This window comes from Mus caroli, chromosome 5, assembly GCF_900094665.2.
Source record: "Mus caroli chromosome 5, CAROLI_EIJ_v1.1, whole genome shotgun sequence".
Classification (NCBI taxonomy): Eukaryota; Metazoa; Chordata; class Mammalia; order Rodentia; family Muridae; genus Mus; species Mus caroli.
In genome coordinates, this window is record NC_034574.1 from 24,670,072 (window position 1) to 24,688,419 (window position 18,348).

Sequence of the window (18,348 nt, forward strand, 5' to 3'; positions counted from 1 at the left end):
CTTTTAAGGACCAGACTAGGGACCAAGGTCCTTCTTGAAGGGCACTCAACCACGACCGGCCTGCACCTGCAGAGGGCGCCGCAGACACACTGAAGCGAAGTGAGCCTCCAGATGGGTGCGAGAGCAAGGCCAGCAAAGTTTCTGGAAAAAGCTTCTCCTCTAAGAACTCCAGAGCTTCAGACAGGAGGGGATATGAAAGTTGGTAGAAAGAACAGAAAAGAAAGAGACGGTTAAAAAAAAAAATAGAGTCCTGCCACTGACCCCAATCGTTCAGGTGCTTGAATCTGTTTCCCCATCTACAGAGCAGACTGGGGGCGGCGGGGGGGGGCGTGCTGGGGTGGGAGCGGTTTCGGAAAGTGCTCTTACAGGATTCCAAGACTACTTAGATTCAAACTCCAAGTGCCGCTTGCCCTCTCTGCTCCTCCCCAGTCTGAGCATCCCCGCCACTGAGCTTGGAGTAGCGGATGTGAGCAACGCAGCAGTCCTGAGTCCCGACTCCGCGAGGCCTTGGCACGAGGGGAAAACCTCGGACACCCGGCCAGAGTCCCATCGGACCTGTTCTCTTTTCCCTACCCATCTCCACCCCGAGCGCCCTGTCACCTGGGCGCTCCGGGGGTGCTGGCCTGGCGGGCGGGGCGCGGATGGGGGTGGGGGCTGACGCCCGGTGGAAGGAGGCTGGCCACGTGACTCCCGAGGCTCAGCTGGGCTGCCAGGCGGGGAGCGCCGCTTCGGCCCAGGAGGAGGTGGTGGGCGCGCAGCCCGAGCTGCGCGGGACTGGCCGTCGGGGTCCCGGGACGGCGAACCCCGGGGAGCGCCCATGCCATGGAGAAGCTGGCGGCCGGGCTGGCCGGGCTGCGCTGGAGCATGGGCGCTTTCCCGCTGGACCTCATCGTCAGCCGCTGCCGCCTGCCCACGCTCGCCTGCCTCGGACCAGGTACCGGGTGTCCAGAGGGGAGACGGAGGCGGAGGATGCGGAAAGTCGGGGCTTCGCTCTGTTGGAGCTGGCAGGACTTATAGGCGCATTCAGTCACTGCCCTCCCTGTCCCCATTGATGGGGGCTTTGCTTGTCTTCTGGGGCGGCTCATGGCACAACCGGAGCCCCCAAGTCTGGGAGCCGCTTCTGGGCCCCTCCGACCCCCTACAGGGTTAGTAACTGGCCTCAGGGTTGCAACAAAGTTTTCAGTCCCCTCTGGAGCCAGTAGCGCTGCTGAGTCCGTGGACCGCTCTGTCGGTGCACCCCGCTTTCCCGGCGCCTATCGGCCCCTGCCCGGGCCGCACCCCCTTGATCCCTTTGTCTCCAGCCTCTCACCTTCATCCTACCGCATCTCTTGGACTACGATAGGTCTTTCCCTACCATCCCCGCTAGTCCCTTTTTGGGACCTTTCCTGAACCGTCCTTTGATATCCTGAGGTCCTTTGGCAACGGGCAGACTACCCTCCGGAGAGGCCTGAGTGAGCGGGCCGGCCACCAGGCACCCCCCCCCCCCACACACACACACCCTTCCCTATCTCAGCAGAGGACCCCGGCCCTCCCCCACCTCTCGTCCTATTTCGCCAGCAGGTGCGGGTGTTCCGATGATGGGACCGAATATGGCCTGAAGGCTGCACAGAGCAAGAGGACTGTAGTGTTGGGGGAAAGGGGAGCTGTTTGGTTGGGGGAGGGGCGGGAGCCGGGGCTGGCAGCCAGGCTGGGGGTTTTGTGTGTGAGAAGAATAGGGGTTTGGCCCGCGTTGGCACACTCGCTTCCCTGAATGCTAATGGGACTCCTGTGCTGTCTTCTTCTTGGACTGGCAGCCCCTCCTCAGACCGGCAACAGCAAGAACTGGGCACTGTGAGCACCAGGCGGGCCGAAGCAGGCTCTGTGGGACTTCGGTGTCCCGGTCCTTTAGGTGGAATACCTGGCAGTCTAACTCTGGTGGGACCTCACCCACTGCTCAGCGTGAGATCCCAGGACTGCGCCTGCAGCTGGACTGTGTCTGCTTGTGAATAGGAAATTCTGCCCTAGGTTCTTCCTGCTCACTTCCCACGCATCTCTTTGACATCCTTTTCTTTGAGTTCTTTTCTGAGCGCTTCTTTATGGCTAGGCCTTCTATGTGCTTCCCTGACACCGGTGTGCCCCATTTCACAGGGCTGCTGGCTTTTGGGGAGGGCCAAGGAGTATGGACATTCATTCATTAAGTGAATGAATGAATGAGCAATAGTGTGGGACGGCCTAGCTGTCTGTGACAGTGTGGTTATTACTGTCGTAACCATTAGAGTATAAATGTATGCTTGAAATTGTGTGTCCTTGGAAGTCCTCTCGTTGGTATGCATTCAGGAGGGGTCCCTTGGTAGGATCGTGAGACTGAGTTGTGCTGTTGGATGACAAGCATTTGTCTTGTTGGGTGCAGCTGAACTATTGCTGAGGGTGACCCCTGGCTATTGGTGTGTATACCTGTGTGGCTTCGGCCTGTGTCCCTGTGGAGGAGTGGTGGGTGGGGCTTGTTAGGCTAGCTCCAGGGAGAGCTTGTAGAGCTGGAGGGGAAACAACAAACCTCCCCTGTGCATATATGCACTTTAGTGCACATACATCCTCACACCCAGAGTGGGAGATCTTCCCCTGAAAGCCCTGAATACCCCACCCATTGTTCACACCACATAGACATGCTTTATGAAGTCCCCCGCTGTTAGAGTAAACCATTTCCCATTCATTGGGCTGGTAGAAAAATTGTAAGATGTGTGTGTGTGTGTATGCCCGCACGCGCGCGTGCACGTGAGGGGGCTGGGAAGGAGACATCCCCACCCCCACTGTGCCCACCAGCTGCATCCAGGATACGCCCCATCAGTCTCCTGGAAGCTGGGCTGCCCCTCCTGCTCCCCTGGAAACCGTTGCTGGGGATGGAGCCTCTTGAGCCCAGACCCCTCCCAACCCCTGCACCTCTGCCCCTGGGCTGTTTCCCTCAGACTAGACTCCTTCCCCCTCCCCCACTCTGCTTTCCTAAATCCAGTGCCTGTGCTACCCCAACTTTAAGAAATAGCTTCTCTGGGGTGGAGTTCCAGTGTCAGAGTGGGGTTCCCTCCCCTATCCTTTGAGGTCCTGTGAATGTAAGACTCTGGCTGTGGGCTGAGAGATTCAGGAGTAAACCGTGCCATTCAGAGCGAACAGTGACTGTGAGGGCCCTCATAGCCAGGACCCACGGGACAAATTCTTTCTAGTCCTTTCCTTGACAGGATCCCACTGATGTGAATTTGCCCCGTCCTAGAGAGTAATGGCTCTTTTACTCCACCCCAGCCTGGTGTCCTCTTCCTCCATGTCCCTACACACCCTCAGCTCTGTGCCTCCAACTTGCTTCCTGCTTGTCTCCTGAGGCCAGAGCATGGCTAGAGGGCAGAAGCTGGCTGGCCCAGACTCATCCACTGGGAGTCCCCAGCCTCAGCTTGGGCCAGGACAGCAGGCACTCCAGTAGAATGATGAATGGGAGGCTGTGGAGGCTGTAGTTACCGAGTCCCCATAGGGAGACAGAGCTTTGGGGCTCAGGCCAAACTCACAACACAGCTGACAGCCCACTGCCTCCGCTGGTGTTGCCGAGCAGTACAGGGATCACAGGGAACAATACCCAGGCAGGGGCTTGCTGAGGAACAGGGGGGTGGGGGGTGGGGGTGGGGACACACAGGAATGTCACCCAATCTTTTTTTTTTTCTTTCTTTCTCTCCTGACTTTCTCTCTCTTCTTTCCTTCTTCCCCCTCTCTTCCTTTCCTCTCCCAGGAGAGTATGCTGAGGGAGTCAGTGAACGAGACATCCTGCTGATCCACTCCTGCCGCCAGTGGACTACAGTGACTGCCCACACCCTGGAGGAGGGCCACTATGTCATTGGGCCCAAGATTGACATCCCCCTGCAGTACCCAGGTGTGCCCAGCTAGGGCCAGATGACTTAAGATCTCTGAGCATGGGGAAGCAGGAGGAACTGGGAGCAAGGGTGCAGGGGGGATGTTTAGGGAGAGCCTCTGCTGAGGGATGAACTAGGGCATGCTAAAGGGGTGAAGGCTGGAGGTCACCGTTAGAGTCAGGGCTTAGGAGTGTCAGTATCTTTTATAGAGACCTGTTTCTGAAAAGGTGGCATTCGGGCTTACAGACTTTTGATTCTTAGTTTATATTTTAGAGACAAGTTCTTGTCTTGTAGCTAAGGCTGGCTTTGAACTCAGGTTTAGTTTTATCTCCGTCTCCCAAGTACTGTTTTAAAACATGAATCCCTATGCTAGGCACATTTTAAGTTTTAAATGTATTTTGAAGTAATGATGAAAAATACCCACCTTTTAAAAAGAGACAGGGTCACACCGTATAGATCAGGCTGGGACTCAAACTCATAGAGCACTGTTTGCCTCTCAGGTGCTGGGACTAAAGGTGGGTAACTGCACAGCTGGCAAAATGTACACAGATTTTAAGCAACTAGAAGTCAGGCTTTATCCCTAACTGGAGAGTTTTGAGGCTGTTCCCTGAATTGTACTTAACTCCCAAAGAGAAGGTCTGCTAGGCTCTGCTCAGTACCAGGCGGTCCTGACCAAGGCCTGCCAAGGCCGACTTGTGCTGCCCATCAGCACTGAATACTCTTTTTCTCCAGTTTTGTGTTCAGCTCTCTCCATGGATTGGCTTTATAAACAATGCTGAAGTGTTAGATTTCTAAAGAATGTGCTAACTGCTTTTATGTGGTTTGTATTATTTTTTAGTTGTAGTACTGAGGTTAACACTAAGGCCTCATTCCTGCTAGACAAGTGCTCCCCTCTAAGGTACATCCCCAGACCCTTTGCCACCTTTTCATTTTATTTTTTATTAGATTTTTATTCATTCGTGTGTGAGTGTGTGTGTGTGCATTCGTGTGTGTGAGTGTGTGTGTGTATGCATTTGTGTGTGTGTGTGTGTGTGTGTGTGTGTGTGTGTGTGTGTAAGTCAGAGGATAACTTGCAGATTTTCACCTTCTACCATGTGGGGCAAGGAAACAAACCCAGGTCTCCCGGCTGGGCTGCAAGCACCTTCATGAGCCATCGTAGCCATCCTTTATTTTGAGACATGATATTGATAGGTCGCCTAGGTTTGCTCTGTAGCCCAGGCAGGTCTTGAACTTGTGCTCCTCCGTGCCACGAGGGGCTTGACTCTGTGTTTTATGTAAGATTTTGTTTGAAGGAAGGGTGTACTGCCAATAGAAAGTGTAGCACTTCAGGTAAAGAAACCAAGGACCCTGGGAGGACAGTGACCTGCTGTGGGTCATAGGGCCACTCAGAGAAGTCAAGGACCAGAGCCCAGGTGTCATAACTGCTGGCTTCTGCTTAGTGCACTAGGCTAGCACATAATTGTCCCCAAGGTGCAGTACCATCCTAGAACTGTCTCCATGCAAGCCCAGGGCAGCTCCCCTTCCAGATCCTGGGTTTTGTCCTCACAGATTGGCCCCCTTGAACAACTGGAGAGCAAGGCTCCCATTCTGTGCTTCTGCCACTGTACAGCTCTCTGCCCCTGTCTGCAGCAAGGCCTTTGGAGCCAGGAGGTCACAGTCTTTCACTGGCCTTCTTACCACTGCTCTGTCTGGCCTGGGTCTCTTTTGAGTCAAGGCTTAAACCTTGCCCCAAGGTTTATAACACCCTTGGCAGGGCTGGCCTCTGTACTTCCAATACTTCAGGGAGGAGCTACCCCCACTATCTGGCTGACCTGAGGCTTCTATCCTAGGCTGCCAGCTAGAAATTCTCCTACCAGATAATCTAGCATTTGTTCAGGTAGAGATCTTTACCTTCTTGGACTAAAGCCCTCCAGCCTTTTGTGAAGGCCCTCACGGTGTTACCAGTTTGGTTGTATCTTTACAACCAAAGTCATAGAGTTTCCAGAATACTATGAATGGAGGAGGGAAGCCCCCAATCTTTTACCCCTCCAATTTAATGCCTCCTTAGTGAGCATGAGAGGTGGGGACAGGACAGTGGGGTGGCAGCTGGCCAGCAGAGCCTGCGGGCCCCTGCTCCCTCTTCCGCTGGGGGCCTCACTTCGTGGGAGTGGAGAGGGGGCTGGGCCTCGAAGAGGCTCAAAGTGCAGGCTCCACGCTGAGCCCTCCCAATGAATTAATAATGGCACTGGCCAGGCCGGCTGTGGCCAGCGGGCGGGGGAGGGGTGGGAGTAGGGGCGCTGCCACTGCTGCCGCCTGCGGTCTCCAGGCTGAGGGAGTCAGGGTGACTTGGTGTCTTGAGAAATCTGGGCCAGTGCGGCCTGAGGGTCCAAACACCTTCCCCAACCACCGGATATTTTCCGAGCCTTGCAAGGCCTTGGGCCATGCTGAGTCCTTGTCAGGTGCGCCCCTGCGCTCAACTCCAATGTGAGCCACGTAGTATGGCTCCATTTTACATATGGGAAACCACAAAGTCCAGCTAGCAAAAGATTTCACTTGCTGTTTGGTGTCAGAACTGAGACTCGGCCACATCCAAGTCTGTGCTCCTTCCCACCTAACTGCGGCGATGCAGAATCAGACCTGGCTTAGGCAAATTAGACAGAAGCAACTGAGTCACTACTGCTGTTCTTTACTGAGAGCTCGCCTGAGAGACGTCAGGTTTTTAAGAGGCAGCTGCTGGGTAGGGTGCTTCGGACTGGAAAGGGTAATCAGCACAGTTTAAATGTGCGACAGTCCCCAGATCCTTTAGTAGACCTTGCCCCTAACGCCGATTGTTGGGGGCGGCAGGAAAGGAAGCTGCAGTGCAGAGAAGGCTTCTAGAGGCCAACGCACGTCTCCCAGGAGGTCTCCCTTCCTTCCTCCCCGCAGAAATGACCCGGCTGGGCGGCTGAGGGGGCGGTGCTGGATACCATGGTTACATCGATCTTCCCTGCCACATCCTCCTAGGATCCAACCCTGACTGGGCTCCAAATCTCGCCACAGGGGGGCAGCAGGCATTTCTCCACGTCTGGCAACTCCTGGTTAAGGGGTGGGGGTTCACGTGTGATATGGAGACTGAGGAGACTGAAGCGGGTTAGAGAGTGCTAGCATCCATCCTCGGGACTCCTGCGCCTTGACTCTGGCCCCTTTCTTTTCTCCCTGATGCCATCTTCTCTCTAGCATCTGGAAGGTTGGGGCTGGACCGGGACCCTCTCTCCGGTTTGCTCCAGGGCACCTCGGCTGTCCTCTCTCCTCTTTCTTAGTTCCCATCCTCTCTTTGGTGCTGGCTGTTGGTGTTTTAGGCCCTGCTGCTCTTCAGGTCAGGCACCAGGGGGGTGGGGGGATCTCAGTCTCCCTCTGCCTCTGGTTAGACTTAGGGAGGGGCAGGGACCCTCTTCACTGTGTGCTTATGCTATGAGCAATGTGGGCTTTTAGGGGGTCGAGGGTCCCCACAGGGTTAAGACCCTCTTTCCCACTTCCTTAATCTGCCCCACCCTGCACTTAAGTCTGTTGCTCTTTCGTTCCCACATGGACAAGGGGCACTACCCTATGAGGCTCTTTGTTGGTCTTCTAGGATCTGCTTCCACCATGTTCCTCTTGGTTCCTCCTGTGGAACAGCCTGCCATCCCCTCTGTGACCAGTAGGCCATGTGTGTCACCCTCAGTCCATTCCTCCTTGACTTCTCTCCTTATGTCATTAGGGTCTGAGGGGGTCCTCTGAGTATCCATGGGTTTGCTCACTGTGTGCCATTTCCTGGCTCTTCTCCAGGATCTCTTACTGGACTGCTTGCCCGAGTATTGCCACAGCTCAGCTTCCATTACTGCATTTTCTTGTTCAAACTCTTCCAGAGGGCTTCATCCATTTTCTTTCCTGGTTTTATTGTTTATGTGTGCACACACGTGCACGAGTATGTGATGTTCTTGCAAGTGTGTATGTCAAAATGCGTGTAGGTATATGTGTGTATATGCATTCTTTGTGAAGAGCCCCAAGATTGACAGCAGGTGCCCTCCTTGGTTGCTCCCCACTTTGTATACTGAGGCAGAGTCTCTTTCTGAACCTGTAGTTCCTTTCTTCCGCTAGTCTGGCTAGTCTGCTTGCTCTGAGGATTTTCTGTCTCCTCTTCCTTTGAGCTGGGATTGCAGATTCGCCCATCCCCGCCTCGCTTTCCATGTGAGTGCTGGAGAGAACTCTGGACCTCACATTTGTACAACAAACACTGTGCCTGCTGATGCCCATTCTGTAAAGTCCCTTTCATTTGAAAGGTGCAGCTTCGTAATCCCCCACACATTGTGCCAGGCAGGTCTCTTCCTTTGGAGCTGCTTTCTCACAGGTGTGCCTCAGGACTTGTCACCTGTTGACTTCAGACACACCAGAAGAGGGCATCAGACCCCATTTCAGATGGCTGTGAGCCACCATGGGGTTGCTGGGATTTGAACTCCGGACCTCCGGGAGAGCAGTCAGTGCTCTTAACCACTCAGCCATCTCCACTTGGCCTGAGTTTCCAGAGGGCAGACTGTTTACAGAACTGTCTAATCTAAAGGGACTTTGGTACCGACTTACATCACAGTGGGGACGCCATGAATGTGAGTGAACTACAGAGAGGGCCACAACAGAACTAGGAAAACTGTGTCCTCTCTCCATCACCCTCTGTTAGTCCTTACTAACTCTCTGATTTTCCATCTGTGTGAAGGCAGAGCAGTTCTTAGCCTATCTTTAAGCTCATCATAAAAGCAGATTCAGTTGTTGAGGTGAGACAGACAATTTACATTATACCTTAATATACCTGCTTTGTGCCCACCTGAATTCCAGAGGGACTGGATGAGTGTGGGATAGCAGTTAGTATAGGGCCTGATGTACCTAGAATTCAGACCTGACCCCTAGCAGACAGGTCCTCCCTCAGCAGCTTGTGTCCCCTGTGCAGGCAAATTCAAGCTCCTGGAGCAGGCTCGGGACGTGCGGGAGCCTGTGAGATACTTCAGCAGTGTGGAGGAGGTGGCCAGTGTCTTCCCTGACCGAATCTTCGTGATGGAAGCAATCACCTTCAGTGTCAAGGTTAGTCCTAATGGCACGGGGTAGGACCTTCCCAAGCTTCCCTTTCCCTAGGTTAGAGTGTTGCTCATAGGATCCAGGAGGGAAAGTTGCTTCAGGGCACCCTCTGGCACAGCCAGGCCATGCCAGGAAAGCCCGCTCACTAACTCAGTGGACAGAAGCATTTCCTAGGAAATGTGGTGAAGCAGGAATGGCCTGTGGAGGGGTCACGACCCGACGTAGTCTTGGGTGGGTGAGGTATTGTTATCACACAAATGGTCAAGATGGCCTAATAAAATGTGCAGTGACTGAGCACTTTCAAAGTACATCTCTCCACCCATATGACCCAAAGAAAACGTTAAAGTCGCAGATTCCGTCCAGTCCCAGTCCAGTGCTCTCACTCTGATGTCAGTGACAGCTTAAGAGGAAGGGACTGGAAAGCTGAGGAGTTTGGAGCTGGTGTGTGACTTTCTTTGCGACCCTAGCTAGGGCTTCACCTTGTCTCTGGGATTCCCCAGGTGGTGTCAGGCGAGTTCAGCGAGGACAGCGAGGTGTACAACTTCACACTGCACGCAGGCGACGAGCTCACTCTCATGGGCCAGGCGGAGATTCTGTGCGCCAAGACGACCAAGGAGCGCTCGCGCTTCACCACGCTCCTGCGCAAGCTGGGCCGTGCAGGGGCCTTGGCCGGAATCGGCGGCCCCGGGAGCATGGGGGCAACAGGGGGTGGCGGTGGGGCCGCCAGGCCCGTCAAAAGCAAGATGCCCTGTCTCATCTGCATGAACCACCGCACCAACGAAAGCCTGAGCCTGCCCTTCCAGTGCCAGGGCCGCTTCAGCACGCGCAGCCCACTGGAGCTGCAGATGCAGGAGGGCGAGCACACGGTGCGCGCCATCATCGAGCGCGTGCGGCTGCCGGTGAACGTGCTGGTGCCCAGCCGGCCGCCGCGCAACCCCTACGACCTCCACCCGGTGCGGGAGGGTCACTGCTACAAGCTGGTCAGCATCATCTCCAAGACGGTGGTGCTGGGGCTGGCGCTGCGCCGCGAGGGCCCGGCGCCGCTGCACTTCCTGCTGCTTACCGACACGCCGCGCTTCACTCTGCCGCAGGGTCTGCTGGCCGGGGACCCGCGCGTCGAGCGCCTGGTGCGCGACAGCGCCTCCTATTGCCGCGAGCGCTTCGATCCGGACGAGTACTCCACTGCCGTGCGCGAGGCGCCCGCGGAGCTCTCCGACGACTGCGCCAGCCCGCGCCATGCGCGCCTCTGCCTGCCCGCGCCGCGCGCCCCCGGGGCCGTCCGCGCGCCCGGACCGCCGGGTCGCCTGGGTCCCGCCTTGCCCGCGCCGAGCGACAGCGACCAGGATTACGTGAGTCCCGATTGGGCGGGTGCGCCGGAGCCAGCGGGCGGCTGCGCCGAGATCCCTTACGAAGAGTTGTGGGTGCACCAAGCCCCGGAGAGCCGCGCTGACGCCCGTGCACGGCCGCTAGCGGGGCCGGACCTCATCTCCTTCGGGATCGTGGGGTCCCCACGGCATGAGCCAGAGGCACCACCGCCTCCTGTCCCTCCCAAATCCGAGGCGGTGAGTGAGCTCTGCTTCACCTTGAAGGTTCTTGAAGGAACTTGGGCAGGTTTTAGAGGACCACGGAGGCTCCGTGCGCCTGGGGAGTGACAGAATGGCCAGAGCCGAAGGAGAGGGGAACAGACCAGGGCACACACGTAAGGCAGAGAGAATTGAGGGTGAGCTGGAAGCAGTCACCCACAAACTCCACAAAGTTCGACATGATGGAAAAGTGCAGTAAATGTAGGAAATGCGAGTGATTTCCAGCAACCCCTGGAGTCAGTGAGTTAGAACCACATTACAGGCTCTGATATGTTCTGTGCTGATATTTAACCGTTCCCCACTTATTTGCCCACAGGACAGTTCCCTCATCAATCACACTTTTTTTTTTAAAAAAAGAAAGGGTCTCCCCTTGCTCTCTAGTTACAAGCATGCACAGGGCACTGCTTGTGGACGTTGTACATCGTGGTGCGCACTAGGCTCCGCACCACGATGTACAACTACAGATGGTTGTGAGCCACCATGTGGTTGCTGGGATTTGAACTCAGGACCTACAGAAGAGCAGTCAGTGCTCTTAACCGCTCAGCCATCTCTCCAGCCCTCAATCACACCTTTAAACACACTCTTTGGGGAACACACTCTTTGGGGAACTTAATTTGTAAGGACAGGATCCTAGTAGCAGGTCCCTTGCCTTTTCCCTGAAGAAGAAATATCCCTATCGCCCCCGCCCCCCCCCAATCTACTAACATTCACAATAAATTTACGATGGAATAGGGGACTGTTGTGGACCGAATATGAGAGACAAAACAGGTTGGAAATAGACAGGGGTATCTAGGCGGGACAGCCTCCATTCTGCATGGGCCAAGGTCTCAGGCCCGGCCCACCTGCTTGAGAGGTGAGGTAAGGAGGGCCAGCTGCTCAGTAAGGCAGTCATGGTCTTCGTCTGCAGGTGAAGGAAGAGTGCCGCCTGCTTCACGCCCCTCCAGTGCCTCCTAGGGGGGGCGGCAGCTGCAGCAAGCTCACAGGCAGCCCTCCGGTGCTGCCCCACTTTCCCAAGCTGCAGCCTGTCCACTCGCCCAGCTCCAGTCTCTCCTACTATTCCTCTGGCCTGCAGGATGGGTGAGTCGCTACCTTGGTCCCTGGCTTTTCATTTCTCTTTCGTGTTCTGACATGACCTGGGGACTTAGGGGATCCAAGAGGGTCTCAGGCTATACAGTAGAGGGATAGTTTCCTGCCGGCGGCTCTGGGGTCCTGTGACTGTCACTTCCCACTCTGCCTGCCTTATGCTATGAGTGCATCCTGTGTGTCTGTCTCTGCTTGTAGGGCAGGATCCCGCAGTGGCAGTGGCTCCCCGTCACCGGATGCATACTCTCTCTATTGCTACCCTTGCACCTGGGGAGACTGTAAAGCCAGCGAGTCCTCTAGTCGCCCGCCACCTGGACCCCTGCCTTCTACCACCACCCAGCCCAGCCAGGCCTCAAGAGGCCTAGCAGAGCCCCTGAGTGGTCGAACCCCCTCCCTCTTGGGGGCTGACACTCCAGTAGTTAAGAACTACCATAGCTGCCCACCTGTGTTCAAGTCCTCTCGTCCCCAGAAGTCCTTTGCTCCCTTTGGTGCACTCAACCCCTTCTCTGGGCCTGCCCACCCTTCAGGTGCTCCAGCGGCCTCCTCCTCTGGGTCCATATCCACCTCGGGTGTCCTGGCTACCTCCAGCCCCACACACTCCCCAGGCCCAGGCCCAGGCCCAGGCCCAGGCCCACAAGGCCAAGGTTACTCAGCTGCTCCTTCCTCCTCCTTGTCATCCTCTGAGTGGCAGGAGCCAGCGCTGGAGCCCCTGGACCCATTTGAGCTGGGGCAGGCCAGTCCTCCTGAGCTGGAGCTAGTGCGCTGTCAGGAGCCCAGAGCTGTGGGGGCACCTGGGTCAGGACCTTGCCTTTCACCACTTGGTCAGCCCAAGGCCTTTGAGCCTGAAGGTTTGGTGCTGAGGCAGGTCCCTGCCTCACTGTCACCAGCTGCCTTGCAGGGGCCTGAGGCAGGAGGAACCCTACTCTTTCTCACCCAAGGGTGCCTGGAAGGGCCTCCTGGCAGCCCCCGGGAGGGAGCCACAGGTGCTGGGGTCCGGGATGCCTCCTCCTGGCAGCCTCCAGCAGACTTGTCAGCACTCTCCCTGGAAGAGGTCTCCCGTAGTCTGCGCTTCATCGGGCTCTCAGAGGACGTGGTGAGCTTCTTTGCCCGAGAACGCATTGACGGAAGCATCTTTGTGCAGCTCAGTGAAGACATCCTGGCTGACGACTTCCATCTCACCAAGCTTCAGGTCAAGAAGATCATGCAATTCATCAAAGGTTGGAGACCCAAGATCTGAACCATCCAGCCAGGTGCTGCACAGCCTCAGCTTTGGAAGCAGAGGCCCCGTGGGGTTAACTTGGGTCTGCCAGAAACAGTGCTCCCTGCAGGGAAAATCTGGGCCAGACCCTGCAGGAGCTTGCCTTGCCTTTGAGGAGGAGGCATTGCTCTGCAGGTGCCCTGGTGAGGCTTAGTGCCATCCCCACAGCAGGGTAAAGGTGGTGCGTATGTCATCGGGTGGCTTTGCGCTGGGAGAACGCCATTCTCTGCCCTGCTACAGCCTTTCACACATACACACACACACACACACACACACACTTCTCGGCCCTGTATGTTCAGGTGAGAGACAAGGGAGATGCCTCATCATTTTCAGCCATGTCCCCAAAGTGCCCTCTCTTTCACGCTCTGTGGTCTTTGGCTTGCAGCTGTTCAGAGTTAGGGATGTCTGTCTGTGAGGTACCCCTTGCCCTGGTGAATCAGTTACAGACAGGCCTATGTAGCACCAGAGTCCTTGTTCCGACGTCATCACAAATAGCCTGTTGTTTTCCACAGGGCAGTCTGAGGAACTAAGCCCTGAGGGAGAGGAGCCAGATGTAGGTCAGACACCTCCAGCCTACCAGTCTCTTGCCATTAGCTTTGGCTCTGATGGGCTCTTGGTGGCCTCCTTGGTGTGTCACTGGTACAGGACAGCAAGTGGCTCCGAAAGGCTGCTTGCTCCTGAGCTCAGCCACCAACTTATTCACATGGTTCAGAGCAGATCTTTGTACTCTTCAGTCTCAAGTATGGTGATCTGTTTGACAGTAGAGGTCTGGCTAATGTGCACCCTCACCCTCATTCTCCAGCACCTCTAACAAGAGGTGCTCACACTCACGCCTCCAGCGTCAGGGCCCAGAGATAGCAGCTTTCTTGTCTGCCTTCCCTGGCCTACCTATTTATTTCTTGTGTTTTATGAATAGTTAAGCCCTGCCCATCTGTGCCTTTCAGACGGAAACACAGAAACCTAGGCTGTGCCGTTTGTCTTCTCATAGTTGTTTAATGAAACCTCAAGGAATATGGAAATAAAGGCTAGACCCTGGAGTGGTGAAAGAGTAGGGCCCTGGGTGTTGGCTGATTCTTTCTGTGGAAGGCCATGAGGACCAAGGATGTGTCTCTAAGCAGGGAAGAATTCTAGAATGGTATGTGTAGCCTATGGTTATACCCTAGATACACATGGGGGCAGTCCTCACTGTGGCCTGTAAAACCCTATCCTCTCGCAACAATCTTTTTCTTGACACAGGGGTCCTTGAACTCACAGAAATCCACCTGCCATCACTAGGCTGCTCGAGTAATTTTTATCAGAGCCCACATCTGTGTGCTTGCAGGGAAGACCCAGAAATCAAAGCCCAATGCCACTGAGGTCTGGTGTAACTGCAGCTCTGCCAGCTCCCGAGACACCCTCAGTTGCACAGTAGACACCTGGGCTTGGCCTTTGTGTATGTGATCAGTTCTTTGCCTTCTGGCCATCTGAAAATGCATTTGAGATGACCAACTTTAGGGTTGGAGCCAGGTGAGCTCCGTCTGCTAGTCCCAGTGGGAATACTTGAAGCACTTCCACATGGGACAGAGCAGGAGTCAGCACAGTGACCCGGATGGGACCTGAATTAGGTTCCATATCCACTCAGTGACTCAGTAGGACCCAGGGAGGTGCCCGGCACTATTTATATAGCTAGGCCTTGCTTCTCCCAGAGTGAGAACTCTCACCGAGGGACAGGGGTAGGACAAACTGAGGTCAGAGAAGTGAGATGGGCTGATCTATGGGCGTCCATCCTTTGCATGACTCTCAGAAGCCAGGATGAGCATGCCAAGAAGAACGTGTACAATGGCACAGTGAGGAAGTGGTTGGGGAAAGGAGTATCTTTTGCATCCTGGTACACCACACCCCTACTGTCCCCACTCTCCCAACCAGGCAGCACAGCCAAGGCACTCAGGCGGTCAAGCATAAGGCATGGGTACAGAGTCTGTTTTCTGACATTACAATCCCTATCTAAAGCAGCTGCCCGACACCTCCCAGCCCGTCTATGCTCCACTACACAGGCTTTCTTACTGAAGGGGAGGCTCAAACACAAGGGTAGACAGAAGAAAACAGGCCAGGCCAGCAGAGGCACAAAGTCCGGATTTTATTGTTATCTTGTGTTTGGCTTAGTGCAAAAATGCCCTTAACACTGCCAGGCCCCACTGGCCTCTGGGAAGGCACAGGCAGCAGGTGTTCTGGGTTACTCTTAGCTGCTGATTTGGGTCTCAGGCAGGGCTTGCAAAAGAAGCACAGTGAGGCTCCCCCTCAACATGAAGTGCAAACACTTAATTCAGAGTCAGACTTCACCAGGAGGAAGAGCGGGCCAGGGCAGAAGGCACTCTGATGGAGGAGCAGGTCCAAGGATAGCCTGGGTCTTTTTCCTGCTTCCTGATAATTTGGACAGCACAGCTGAGAAGCGGCACTGCCAGGTCTGGGTTAGTGCATGGTGGGGTAGGGTGGGAGGGCCTGTCACTGGTAGAACTTCTTGCTAGAGTTGTTAGCGTGGTCGAGGAGCAGCTGGCATGGGGTAAACTGTATTCCATAGGCAGATTCATACTTCCGTAGCCGGTCCACTACCTTCTGAGCACCATACAGATCCACAAAGCGGAAGGGCCCTGAGCAGAGACAGACTTTAGTGAAAGAGACTAAAACCTGCACAAGGATAAAGGAAGACAACTTCCGGGCCTACACACTGACCTCCGAGACAAGGGGGAAAGCCAAGCCCAAAGACGGCTCCGATGTCTCCCTCTGCCGGTGTGGCCAGGATCCCTTCCTGTAGGCACAGGACTGCCTCGTTCACAAACCTTGTTATCACACGGTATTGGACGTCTTCGTCAGAGGAGCTGAGGAAGAGAAGGGAGCAGGAAGGAGAACTTAGCTAGAGAAAGAGAGGGAGGAGCCGGAGCACAGCATGTGGGGTGCAGGTGAGTTCTAGGGAGGCCAGTGGCCAGGGTGTACCACACCATCCTCAAAGATCAAAGTCCTTTCTCTTCCCTACCCGATGTGAACTGAGCACCCAAACAGGGCCTGGCACAGGAGAGACGACTGCCACATCTGAAGGATCAGCAACAGCAGCACATTCCCAAAGGCAACCAACAGTGAGGAGGGTACAGGCGCCTCCACAACCCACCTCCCACCTTCACAGGCAAGGCTGGAGCAGGCAGGGTGTCCACAGGCTGGGCCCACTCTCACTTGGATACTGAAACTGGGCTTATGTGCAGGGAATTTAGCTGTACAGTGTTTTGCCAGCTTTAGGTCATAAATAGAATAGAAAAGGGGCCAAGGAGCTTTGGGCTACTAAGATAAACATCATTTTCAGGCAAACAGTCACTCAAATCAACTTACACTTCGGGCTTGGCAGGCAGCCTCAGGTTTGCCAAGATACTATCCATTTCAGAATTCAAACTCTTATTCTTTGAGCCCTCCTGATAGATGTAAAAGCCCTTCCCAGACTTGCGACCTGAGAGAATAAAGAGATTGCGTTAGTCATTGCCTTTCACCCCAGCTGCAAACCTTGTCTCTGCTGGATGCTGTGAGCTTCTAGCACTCCGCTGCACTCCTAAGCTCCTGCATGCAGCCAGCTGAGCCATTTAACCCTTGTCAGATGATGGGCAGAGGACAGAGAAAGCTCTGGTGCATGGAAATCTGAGTCTGCATAAGAAAGGCCTCGCCTACCCCCAGCCCCAATTTTAATGTACAAACGGAAGGCCCAGGTCCTAAAGGAGATTTCACTGCAGCCTCAATTGTATGTTCTGTATGTTGGACGTCTCTCCACAGGTAGCCAGACTTCAGGGCCTGGTGGATATAGAACTTGCTCCTGACCGTGGCAGGAGGAGGATGCTGGTTTCTCTGGCATACCCGGCACCGACTGCCTTTCCCCAGCCTAGGAGATTCCCTATGTCTAGGGATCTGTGTTCTGGAGCCTTTCCCCTCTACCCTCTCTGTTCTCAGGCACCTGCTCAGAGCTCTGTAACTAGCAGCTAACTCCTGTGTCCTGGGGTTACTCACCTAAGAAGCCCTTGGAGACCATCTGTTTCAGCAGTTCTACGCTGCCACCTCCAAATCGCTCCCCAAAGGCTTTGCCTAGATCTTCTGCTACGTGCTGTGCTACATCCACACCCACTTCGTCTGCCAGCGTGGCAGCACCCACAGGGAAGCCGAAGCCTGTGGTCAAGGCATCCAGCTTCTTAGGGTCAACTCCTTCCTGAAAAGCAAGGGCCTCAGAGCACAGCCATCTCAGGTCCCCCACAGAAGGGCTGCCTGCATAACCTGCAGGCACAGCCTTGAGCAGAGCCCACTTCTTTTCTTGGACATCACCTGGCCAGGTGCAGAACTAGCGCTTCATCCAGGAAAGCACAAGGGGAAAGAAACCCTGCAGCTATCCCACAGGAACTCAGATCACAGAGTTCCTTCTCCTCGCTTGTGACTCTGAATCTCAGGACTAAGTAGATGCTATGGCTACCAGGACTCTGTGTGTGTGTGTGTGTGTGTGTGAGTGTGAGAGGGAGACACAAAAGGGCCTCTGGAGAAAAGCAGTAGTACATTCTTGGGGAACTTGTCCCTCATCTGGACATCTTTAGCTGGGAGGACAGAAAAAGATATGACAAGGCCTCAGACATCCCATAGAACAGTACCCACCTGGAGGATTCGCATGACTTCAGACATCATGGGTGCAAGACACCTGGTGGTGTAGAAGCCGGGTCCGTCCTGCCAAGGGAGAGGAAGGGAGCTTACAGCCTTGCTTTGCTCCTTTCCCAGACATCATTCACAGCTTTAGCTAACTTAGGCTCTCATCAGAGTGCTCAGTGTTACACTGGAGAAGAAGCCACCTTGAACAGTCTGGGCTCCATGTCACCTCTGAGGTCTGGAGTCACCAGTGAGGGTCTGCCAGAGCCCAGACACTCCTGCTGCCCCACTTCAGCAGGACAGTCACTACTACTGTCCATTTTGGAGACAACCTAGTGGACAGAGTTTTAGAGGCTGGTATCCCCTTCCCCTGCGCCCCCACCGCAGAAGAGTTATAACAAACCTGGAGGCTCAAGAAGTCTTGTTTGAACTTCCATAGCCTGCTCCTGCTTCTGGCCTTACCTTGACCACAATGATGACCTTCCCCTGCCTGAGCCCCACGGCCACGGCAGAGGCCGTTGTGTCCTTGGAGGTTTTGTCGGTCGTGATGATTTCTAGGAGCTGCATCTTGTCCACGGGGGAGAAGTAGTGCATGCCGATCACCTGTGAGGGAGCCATAACCAGCACATTACCAGTGCCGCGGAGGGGAACACTGGAGAGAAAGGCCCGTGGGCAGAACTGCTGATCTAGTCAGAGGGTTGGGTTGGTGGTCTCTTGCCCCCCCTGGGCTCGCCCCCATCAGGCCCCACGTCACATCCCTGGACCAGTGTGCTAGGAAAGGTGGACTGTTCTGCAGCCACACATCACGGAAGAATCAGTGTGCTAGGAAAGGTGGACTGTTCTGCAGCCACACATCACG

The 18,348-nt window shown here is 55.1% G+C and overlaps 2 protein-coding genes across 2 annotated transcripts in view; one reads left to right on the forward strand and one right to left on the reverse strand.

Annotated features, from left to right (window-relative positions):
• The first annotated feature begins 759 nt into the window (after positions 1-759).
• Garem2 (GRB2 associated regulator of MAPK1 subtype 2) lies at positions 760-14,058 on the forward strand. The gene is made up of 6 exons (XM_021163873.2): positions 760-934; positions 3,746-3,886; positions 8,803-8,933; positions 9,428-10,489; positions 11,418-11,587; positions 11,792-14,058. The coding sequence occupies exons 1-6, from the start codon at positions 823-825 to the stop codon at positions 12,828-12,830; spliced, it is 2,655 nt and encodes an 884-aa protein (XP_021019532.1). The 5' UTR covers positions 760-822; the 3' UTR covers positions 12,831-14,058.
• Positions 14,059-14,945: 887 nt separating this feature from the next.
• The window catches only part of Hadha (hydroxyacyl-CoA dehydrogenase trifunctional multienzyme complex subunit alpha), a 34,451-nt gene continuing 31,048 nt past the window's right edge, over positions 14,946-18,348 (reverse strand). The window contains exons 15-20 of the mRNA XM_021163083.2: positions 17,952-18,092; positions 17,502-17,570; positions 16,872-17,067; positions 16,209-16,323; positions 15,561-15,706; positions 14,946-15,478 (exon numbers count right to left, since the gene is read on the reverse strand). Of these exons, the coding sequence (XP_021018742.1) occupies positions 15,333-15,478; positions 15,561-15,706; positions 16,209-16,323; positions 16,872-17,067; positions 17,502-17,570; positions 17,952-18,092 (813 nt within the window). The 3' untranslated portion in view covers positions 14,946-15,332. The remainder of the gene's footprint in view (positions 15,479-15,560; positions 15,707-16,208; positions 16,324-16,871; positions 17,068-17,501; positions 17,571-17,951; positions 18,093-18,348) is intronic.